This window comes from Glycine max, chromosome 1 (genome assembly GCF_000004515.6).
Source record: "Glycine max cultivar Williams 82 chromosome 1, Glycine_max_v4.0, whole genome shotgun sequence".
Taxonomy (NCBI): Eukaryota; Viridiplantae; Streptophyta; class Magnoliopsida; order Fabales; family Fabaceae; genus Glycine; species Glycine max.
In genome coordinates this window covers 20,519,923-20,530,490 of record NC_016088.4, presented here as the reverse complement: position 1 = coordinate 20,530,490, position 10,568 = coordinate 20,519,923, and the positions used below count along the sequence as shown (strand labels likewise).

The 10,568-nt window shown below is 32.0% G+C and overlaps 1 protein-coding gene across 2 annotated transcripts; it reads right to left on the bottom strand.

Annotated features, from left to right (window-relative positions):
- Positions 1-7,286: 7,286 nt before the first annotated feature.
- Positions 7,287-9,534, bottom strand: LOC100787153 (protein RGF1 INDUCIBLE TRANSCRIPTION FACTOR 1). Of its 2 annotated transcripts, none has more exons than XM_006573166.4 (5): positions 9,286-9,534; positions 8,818-9,000; positions 8,650-8,724; positions 8,094-8,234; positions 7,287-7,918 (listed from the first exon to the last, which is right to left on the bottom strand). In XM_006573166.4, exons 1-5 carry the CDS (start codon positions 9,286-9,288, stop codon positions 7,574-7,576), a joined length of 747 nt encoding a protein of 248 aa, XP_006573229.1. In that variant the 5' UTR covers positions 9,289-9,534; the 3' UTR covers positions 7,287-7,573. The 2 variants fall into 2 exon arrangements, with proteins under 2 accessions (XP_006573229.1, XP_006573228.1); XM_006573165.4 differs by lacking the exon at positions 9,286-9,534 and adding an exon at positions 9,128-9,267.
- Between the last annotated feature and the right edge of the window lie 1,034 nt (positions 9,535-10,568).

The window sequence follows — 10,568 nt, the reverse complement described above, 5'->3', positions numbered from 1 at the left end:
ATGCCACGCAGCAAAAGGTGAGCTTTGATGACATAACTAGCGTTTACCAGGGAGTTCATGTTGAATAATGCTCGATGTGGACACTTGGTTCCTTGTCCTTCATTATAACTTTCACAGCGAGAATTATAACTAGTGCTGGTCTAGTAATCTGAATAGGGGAACCTTCCTCGAATGATGTAGAAGGAGGATTGTTCCTAAAGTCTAGTGTAGCTTGAACAGCTTGGGGAACAAATTTATCCACCTAAAGATAGGAGATCAGATCAAGGCAAGCTTCTTTTCTCCGAATCCAAAGGCTCAACACTTACAAGCCTTTCATGTTGGGGTCATAGTTCTCCTGTCTAGCTACTCCAAAACTCACTTTCAGATTGTTGATGATAAACATGTCTCATATCAAAAGGTCCAATGCTACAAGGCAAGGAACTACTTATTGAAGATGATGACGATGCTAAGTCTGTCAAATTTGTTAAAGCTCGACCTAGTCGTCTATTCAAACATGAGCTTGAAGCTCTAAAAAACAAGTTTGATCTCATAACTCTAAATGGATATGACATAAGAAGGTTATGTAGGTTGCAGAAGTGTTGCTCTGATTTGGAACCTGAGGAGAAGCCATTTGTGGATGCCTATCATCATGAAGTTGGCGATTCTATCAAACTTTGAACCACTCTTGTTTCACCCAAGAAACTCATTTCAACATGATTTTCACATGGATCAAGGATTTCTAAACTAAGTTTGATCACACCTTCTCTTTTATGGTGTCTATTCCTTTCTCTAGATTCTTCTTCACACACCTAGTGGATCCTATCATTAAAGAAGTTGAATTTGATGTTGAAGTTGCTTCTGCCTCCTTAATTGTTCAAGTGTATTATCCTTCACCTTCTCGTGCCTATGTTTGTCTGCTTGAAGTGGAACTCATCAGAACTAGAGAGGCACTTACTCAAGTCTTGAAGGATCGCTCTCATGCTAAGAAAGAGGCTCACAAATGATCTTTGATTGATGACTACTTCTACAAGAAAGCCACTAGGTGGAAACCTCCTCATCCTCCAACACCCCCTGGTAACCTTGTTAGTCTCTTTTCTAATTTTTAGGACTCTAGTGATGAGTTTCTTAAGAAGCTTGATAAGAAGTTGCCAAACAAAAAGGGGAAAAAAGTAAAAATTTGAAGTTCAGCATCATTTAAGGGGGAATGACAAAGTCCGAAGAAAGCAATGATTCAGAGGGAGCTCTTATGGTTATTTCTGCCCTGAACATTTTATTTTGTTCTTAAAACACATCTTCTTGATGTGAAAATCTTGATATGAATAAAATGAGATGTTTTCTGCATCAAAAGAAAAGCTTTGTTGCACAAGACCTGCTCTGACACAAAGGAAGTGACTACTTGTTGTAGTAGTCAACATGCAAGTTTGAAGAGTGGACTCTCTAGATAAGGAAAAGGCATGCATTTAATGCAAGCATCAAATGTCCCTAACAGCCATATTCATTAGACAAAGATCAAGTGAAGAAATTTACCTGTTGTGAGACAACGAACACTTGAAGATGAAGCTTTTATAAACTACATGCTTTGAAGATTTATAATAAGAATCTTACACAAAAAAAAATATTAATTATTCTTTTCTGCAAAAAGCTTTTTGTATATTCTTGTAAAGTTAGAAAAAGCTCTCAAAACACCTTGAACATACTCAGAGAAAAAGACTAATTGTTGATTGTATATTCTTCCATAAGATGAATCTAGATTTAGTCTCTAAGAAAACTTCAACCACAAATCTATTATGTATATTCTTGTAAAGTTAGAGCCAGTTGTGGCTTGGTAGGACAAAGAATACTAGGTGTTAATCAAGCTTGGGGTAGAGCTTGATTTGTAAAGTCAGAAGTGACCATAGCATAATACTTGTAACTTGTGAGAAGTTAGTGAAACTTGGCGTTTTGCCAAGAATTGACCGTAGTCTTATTGGTAGAAATGAACCAGTATAACTTTCTATGTTTGATATTTTCTTGCTTTCCTTCTACTTTCAACTAACCCAAGGTCGAATTGATTTTTAAGCTTTCGAAAACATCTTGTGCTTTATGTGTTTGCTTTTCGTCGTCTGAGTGTGTTTTTCATAAGATTTGTTATTTGATTTACAAAGTTTCTTCTTCATATTAAAAACTTTGTTTGATTGCAAAAAGATTTTAAGAATTACTAAAGTCACAATTCAATCCCCCCTTCTTGTGCAATTTGTCTTTACACCTACCAATACTTCTATTGGCACTACCCACCTAACCTTTAAATATTTTCTTTTCCAAAAATTTCTATTTAACAAAAATATGATTTTGTTGGCAAAATACACAATGGAATCATGTTTTCATTGTGTGAAAGAGAGGTGTAAAAAAATACACAACATAAATGTGATTTCGTTGTTTACTTTTTTTATTCCCCATTTCACACAATGAAAACAAAATTTCATTGTGTATTTCTTACGTATTTTATTAATTAATTATCAAGCAATCAAATTAATTGTGATATAATTTATCATTTTTAATAGTAATTAGTATCTTTTTTAATCAAAATTAAATGAATTGAATAGAACTTTCCATTTATAAACATAATCGAATTAATTATTATAAGAATTATCTTTATTAATAGTAATTAAATCAATTTATGATATTAATTTTGTATCATAATTAATTTGATTACAATTAAAAATGGTAACTTATGTCATCATTGGTTTAAATTTAAATAAAAGGATCATTTACATCAACTAATTTGATTATTTTTTAAGAAAAGGTAATGTGTGTCATCATTAGTATAATTTTTATCATAACTAATTCAAGTAAAGAAAGCAACTTATATCTAAATTAATTATAATTTTTCGTTAAAATTTAACAAAACAAAAATATATTTACATTTCATAAAAAGGGGAGCAATAAAAAATACACAATGAAAATATTATTTCATTTGTAAAGTATACAACCAAATCATGTGTTTGTTGTGTGTAAGTGTGTGTGTGCGTCTATATATATATATATATATATATACACTCCCTCTTACATAACCCAAAAGTGATTTTGTTTTGTATTTTGCCAACAGAATTATGATTTGTTGAAAAAGGAAAATTTGAAAAATAAAATAAAACCCACATGGGTAGTTTAAATAGCAAATTTAGTAGTAGGAATAATTGCTCCCTAACAAACATATTTTTTTAGGTAAACCCAAAGCTTGACCTTTAGTTGTTTTATTATTGGGTCAGTCCTGTTTAAAAGTTTAAAGTTTTAATCCGTGTTTTTTTTCAGACATTTGAGTATTGATCCTTATAAATTTATGGAATTGGTTCTTATATTTTAAATTAACTAAATTTAGTCCATGGAAAACTAATATTGTTTTTTGTTCTAAACCACATTATCATCCTCCACTAAAAACAATCATGTTTGAGCCGGATAGAATCATTATGGATGACAAAGCTCTTTCTCAAGTAATATCATTATATATATATATATATATATATATATATATATATATATATATATATAGAGAGAGAGAGAGAGAGAGAGAGAGAGAGAGATCATAAACGAATAATTCATAATCTTCACCCTTCATTTTCATGTAATCTAATGGTTCTAAAGAGTAACCTATCTCAACAGTTAGATTACAAGAAAACGAAGGATGAAAATGAAAAGTAACTCATCACCATCATCATATCGGTCATTGTCGCTACCATGACCTTCATTGCAGCTATCATCATGATTATCGTTGTCACTATCACCATCGTCGTCAACCGTCATCACTTCCACCGTTAGGGCCTTCGTCATCGTTGTTGCCACTACCATGATCATTGTTGTAGCTACTATCATGATTGTCGTTGTCATCATCACCTTTATCAGCTACCATCACTTTCACTTTCACTGTCATAATCATCGTCGTTGTCATTGTTTCACCATGCCGCCACAAGGCAACTTGCTATAAGAGATAAAAAAAATTAAATAAGTATTAATTAGTAATACCATTTTTTTATAATGGAACTAATAATACATGAAGAAGTAACTTATATGAATCAAAATTGAAATGTGTAAAAATTATAAGGATTTTATTATTATTATTATTATTTAAGTCTAAACTTTCTTGTTCATACTCGTAAATAATTGTCCACCTATAATAATTTTTGTCCGTCACAGAAGTACTTCATCCATTTCAGTCAAAAAAAGGAGAAACAAAATATAAATTACACAAAAAGAAATATTATATATTTACTAGCTAAGATCTTTGAATAATGCCAAGACTACAGCTTCCTCTGACCCAGAACGCATCGTTCCTGTTGATTTAAAAAAAAAAAAAAACGGTTCGGTAGTATGTAAAAAAAGATTGTATATTGGGAATATCATGGCTTAGTTTCAGCTAAAAGAGACAAAATTAAAAACTATAAGACAAAACTGAATAACGCTCGTATAAAGCCTTCTAGTATAGGACAAGTGGAAAACTAATCTAAATCCCTGATGTATTTTATACTCGTTTGACAACTAGGAAGGGCTTTTGTGGTATTGAACCCAAGTTGTTGCTTCAAAATGCAAGACGTTAAATAAAGGGTTCTTAGATGGGTGGATTCTAAAGTAAAGTAACTAATTTTGGGGTGCACCCGTGAGGCAATAAAAAATAACAGTAGGATATATTAAAAAATATTGAATGGCTGAGATTTAAGAAAGGACACTGGATGAGCAAGTTATTTAATACATTATTTTATTTTTTATAAAATATTATTTTTTCTTTTTCTTTTTTCTATCTTCCACCTTTACTTACCATAATCATTCTTCTATTGCTTGCTGCTAACAATGGCACGAGACCCAACATCAAATTTCATTCACATTTTCAAACCAAATTCTAAAATTTAATTCATTTCAAAATTTATATTTTAAACAAATTACACACTATCAATCTCATAACAAGAACATTACCACTTCAAAACTCTTTTGGGTCATAATAAACAAGAAATTTGTACTTGTAATTACCTCTATGTTATTGAAAGAACCCAATGCCAACAAAGACATGAAGACATGCCGCCGATGGACCGCTAGATTCTTGCTGAGAAAATCACTTTTCTATCTTCATATGAAAGATGATTGATTCTCCACATGAGGACAATAAAATGCATTAGAATGTCATATAGAGTCAAATAGAATAATAGAATAGAAATTATACATTATCGAGCAGGAAAAAAAATCAAGGTTTAGTTCTTTGAAGCAAATGTTGAGAGAAATCTGACTTTACCAAAAAAATCCATCAAAAGAAATAATAATCACATCCATGAGAAACAAGAATGATCACCCCAATTTATGGATTGAATAAACTATTTAGTCGTATAAAGTCTTCAAGAGATTAAAGAAGATAAAAAAAACATAAAAAACAAAAAAATTATTTTTATTTTTTAATAATTTAATATAATTTTTAATTTTTTTTTCTGTTTAAAACCTTCTACTACCCGTCGTTTTAGGGATACACGGGTGAGGGAGAAAGTTTTGGACTTCACCCTAGAAGCCACCTTTTATAGATGTTATGTCATTTTATGCTTTTAGGCCAATATGATATCCAATGGGATATGATCATGAAGAGTCACCCTTTTACCCAGAACTTGAAAAGGACAAGTAGCTGTGGCCATTGCTCAGGTAAGGTGGGTCAAATGGACTCCACTTGCCAACCAGTAATTAAGGAGATTTGCAGACTTTCTCCTATTTGGTGGCATATTGCATGACTACTTTGGAGTGGAAGGATTGAAAAAAAAAAAAAAAACAGATTAAAGCCAAAGTGGGGGGACTGTTTATTGTAGTTACACCAATCAATCATCTTGCCATTAATTCTTCTACTATTTTTACCCATAAAATCTTCTACCGTGATTGGCTTAAATTGAGTTTGAACTCGTGGTCACATGGTATACTGATATATAACAAAAAAAATAGTCACATGGTAATGTATAATGCCATTTGCAAAGCTTTTAAATCCCCATCAACTACAGTACTATTAGACATTCATCTTTAAAGGATGTTTTGACAAATGACAATTCTAAAAACAGATAGGAATTATAAAAGGAAGAAATATTGAATAAATAAAAATTCAATATGTTAGATAAAATTAATAAATAACTTTCCTTCAATATTCCTTTGGTTTTAAAATATTAATTATTTTAAATAAATGAGAAAAATATTCATTACTTTAATTTTTATTAAAAATATTAAAACAGTAATTATCTTTTCCTAATTTTTTATTTATTTCAGTTTTATATAGTAAAGCAAACAATAACAATGATAAGAAAAAATATTTAAACGTAATTGTTCAATAGATTTAATGACTTAAACAGAGAATTTATGGATAAAAAGATTTAATGTTGCCGATCACAATTTAAAAGATTTAATATTTACAGAATGCACACATTTTACAAAAAACTATTTTAAAACTCATTCTTACTTTAATATTTTCAACAAGTAATAAAACAGAAAGACATTTATAAATTAATAAAATAAAATAAATATACTACTAGTATGTAGTGTATCATTTATTTTCCTAAAACTTAGGATATTTATGGTGACGTAAACAAGTCAAAAATCCACCATTTAATATTATATGATTTGAATAGTTGGGAGTTGAATAAAGAAGTTGCAAGTTTCCCATAGGACACCTCAAATGCAGCGCAATGGGATAGGGACAAATAGCAATAAATTAAAGACCACTGTCTTTGAATTTTGTCACTACGCTGCACTAGGAAGCAGAAACGAGAAGAAGAAAAAAAAAAATATGTATAAGACAAATTAACGTGTAGTACATACCCAATCCTTGCTATTCTGGGATTTACCATAAGATTAGTGAGGGACACACTCAACCCATAGCCGCTTCCTCTTAAAAACGCTGCGTTTCTGTTTTTTCCTCTTTTCCTCTTTCCTCTTTCAAGTAAACAAAAAACAATTAGCTGTATCTGCACCCGGTTCCCATTCCATTTTAAGTTTTCGGCCTAATCCAACCAAATACTAACACATTTATTTGCCTCCACAAATGGCATGACCCAAGTAAAATTCATCCAAATTTTACACAAATTGATCACCCAATTTCCTCTTTCATGTCCAGCATTATAGCCCAGAGAAAGCAAGCATACACAAAACACCAAAATCCATAGTAAGTTGTGCTAATCACTAACTAAAATTGCTGCCTCAAAAGTCACAAAAACCAACCCTATACATAAATTTCCATTCTGGTCAAACCGTGTGCACTCATAAAACCACAAATTCAGCATACAACACCATCGAATTACCACGAGACAAATCAAACTATCATATATTATATATAATATACTATTATAACAGTAACAGTAATAAACCTCAAAATAAATTCTAACAAACCGGGTAGATAGATACATAGCTGCAACAACAAAGCAGAGGGTGATACTCTCTACAAAACTAGGAGGTTATTTTTTTCTTCCCCTGTAAGGTATAGTAAGTTCCAAGTTCCAACCCCAGATTTAAACTCCATAATAATAACAATATTTAGAATAATAATATTTGATAAAGTATTTTTTCTTGTTTTCATTTCAAAAGAACCTCCTCACCCTCTCTCGCAAGTTCTTCAATAGAGTGGGGCCCGCTGGGGGTTCCCTTTCCTCCGGTTCATGAGACCCGCTGAGATTTCCGAGACTGGCGAGCACGCCGGCCGGCACGGTGGCCGGAAAGTGGAGCCGCCGGTCCTCTTCTTTCTCACAATTTCGGTGGTGGCAGTGCAAGCCAAGGTGGTTCTGCAATCCACCCCTCCGTACCCTCCCGAACCGGACGAGGTTCGGGCCGAACCGGCCGGTTCGAGAACCGAGTCAGGGGTCATCAATCCGTCGTCGAGTCCAGATTCCGGTAGTGGCAGGTAGTTGCACTCGAAGAGATAGTTGCAGAGAGAGCCCGTTGTTCGGACGAGATAATTGATCTGTTAAAGCATGGAACGAGAAGGTTTCAGGGAATAAACAAAACATTAGACACTGCATAAGAGAACAAAAGATAGTAATAAAAAAGGTTACATGATGGAATAATAAAAATAATAATAATAATAATAATGATAACGTTGGTGAGAGGGAAAAAATGGGAGTGACAAAAAGAGGGACCTTGCAAGAGAGGGAGCAGAAGTGGTATGGGTCTTGCAGGCTTCTGTCACAGGTGCCGCAGAAATTGCCGGAGCCTCTGAAGTTCCTTGTCTGTGGCCTTTGGTTTAAAAATACCACTTTTGCGCTGTTGGTTGTGTAGGACTGGAGAGAGAGAGAGAGAGAGAAACCAACCATGTGGGTGAGTGAATGAGCTCAAAATTCAGAATACCAATTCATAAAACACACCAACATGTCAACACCCCCCACTTTTCTCCTTCTATCAATTGTGCAAGCAACTCCCACTCACCCATAACGAATTGAAAATTAACTAGCATGTAAATTACAGAGAAGGGAAATAAAAAATAATGATACACGGAAACTCTAATTTCAATCATTACAAGAAAGCCAATTTTAAAGGTAGAAGGTGCAAGAATGCAATTAGACCCAGCCCGAATATTTTTCTGTATGTTTTATAATAAAGTTTCATATCCTTGTTCAATTATGCTGAACTGAACATGTATTTTCAAAATTAGAAGAAAAAAAAAAACAAACAAACGAAGGAGAAGAAGAAACTAACTTGAACGGAATTGCAGTCAATTAACTTTGCAGCATCACCCAACCTTATAACATCATGATACACATATCTTCTAATCTGCAAACGGGTGCAAATAAATAAATAAATAATAATTTTAGTGGAAGGAATGTTCTTCGTGCTTGCTGTGAAACATAGAAATTAAAGCAGAACCTGCAAGAGTCTGTGAGAGCGGTGAGGGGACAAACAGTGAGGGCAGAGGCTGATGCAACAATCCAAGCAATACACGTTCTTCTCGTTCTTCTTTGCCCCTTCGTGAATTATGCAAGCGTTGTAGAACTTCTCTGTGAGGAGGACTTGAAGCCAACGGGGAACATGCGATGAAGAAGAAACGAACTGCGCAAGCCAATTAATGAATTAAACTAAATTCAACAAAATAGACAAACTGAAACAGCAAAAAGAACAAAGTGGCAAGCACGCATGCAAGCTGAGAGAGAGCCTAAGAGAAAGAAAGGACATCCACCATGGCGATTATTTTTTTTTCCTTTGCAATTTGAATTTTGATTTGAGTTTGCGTCAGGAGAGTGAACTGAATTAACTTCAAAACAGACATAAAAATGGAATAGCAAGAAGTATATGACTATGACTCTATGGTATGTATGTATACGCATATATACCCACCATTTTTTTGGTATTGTAATTTGAATTTTGGTGTGTATGTTGTCAGATTGTGAGGGAGGAGGAGAAAAAATTGGATCAGTGTTTGATTGTGCTATGGAGAACACTGAGGCAGTGGAGCCATGATCACAGTGAGTAAAAACTGGATTTTGAAAAAAGGAGGAGAGAGAAAGAGAGAGAGTAAAAGGAAACGGCGCCTGGCAGCTGAAGATACAAAATATTACTGTTACCAAGAAAGAAAGGATGTGGTAAGGTGAGGAATGGTGGGGAGGGTAGCCACAATTAAAGACAATTCAGTCGTACACTACACTTAATTGCTGGACAAGCTTCATGAAATAAGTCATCAAAATGTTGAAATATTTTATTTTATTATGATAGGAAATGATCTTGTTTTACTACCAGAGAAATATCAATGTGCTTTTTCATTTTTGTTTTACCAGATTTTTTTTCATTAATTTATTGCTATATTTTAGTTACTATTAATTACAGTTCCAAAAATTTATGTCACAGACATAAAAATATTTAATGGCAATAAATTCCACAAAGATACATGATAAATTGTGAATATAATCAATTTTTATATTGATTTTTAATTACTTGTCATAAATTTTTTTATTTGAATATATTTTAATAGTCTATTTTTTGTGAAAAGTATTAATTATTAAATATTTAATTTAATAAATTATACAATAATGAATACTAGTATACTAAAAAAGATATTAATTTTTGTGTATGATGTATACAAAGTTTTGAATTTAATTGTTATAAAAAGCAATAAAAAATTCAATAAATTTATTACATATGTGAATTCCTAATTCGTTTAGAATGAAAAAATTATATTAAAAATAAATTTTAAAATAATTATTATAAAAATCAATAAATTTATCATACACATTAATTTATAAAAAAATAATATTATAAACATTATATTTAATGACTATAAAAGAGTTAATAATATATGCTGACTACCTATATTGTTTTTGTTAAAAATATGCTTGAGAGTAATTTCATACAGTTAAAAACAATAAACAACATTATGTTGATCTTAATTGTCCTTGGCTCATACTTTTAAGCAAAATCTTGTATTGGAACTTTGTGGATGGAAATTAGGAAAATAAATCCAATCAAAGGTAAAATGACCTATTAGGTACATTTTTTAAGTAATTATAGTAAAAGTTAATAAATATATCATATATGTGAAATCAATTTATCTCACAAGTGATTGATACAAGGAAATAATTTTTAGTTAAGATTTACTTACCTTTCACCCGAATTCCAAATTAGTC

Excerpts from the sequence above, each read along its gene's own strand:
- LOC100787153 (XM_006573165.4), bottom strand. The coding sequence starts at position 9,217 with ATGTCTGTTTTGAAGTTAATTCAGTTCACTCTCCTGACGCAAACTCAA. Across the intron at positions 9,001-9,127 it reads AAAAAAAAATAATCGCCATG|TTCGTTTCTTCTTCATCGCA; the intron begins GTGGATGTCCTT and ends TGGCTTGCGCAG. Across the intron at positions 8,235-8,649 it reads TTGACTGCAATTCCGTTCAA|TCCTACACAACCAACAGCGC; the intron begins GTTAGTTTCTTC and ends CTCTCTCTCCAG.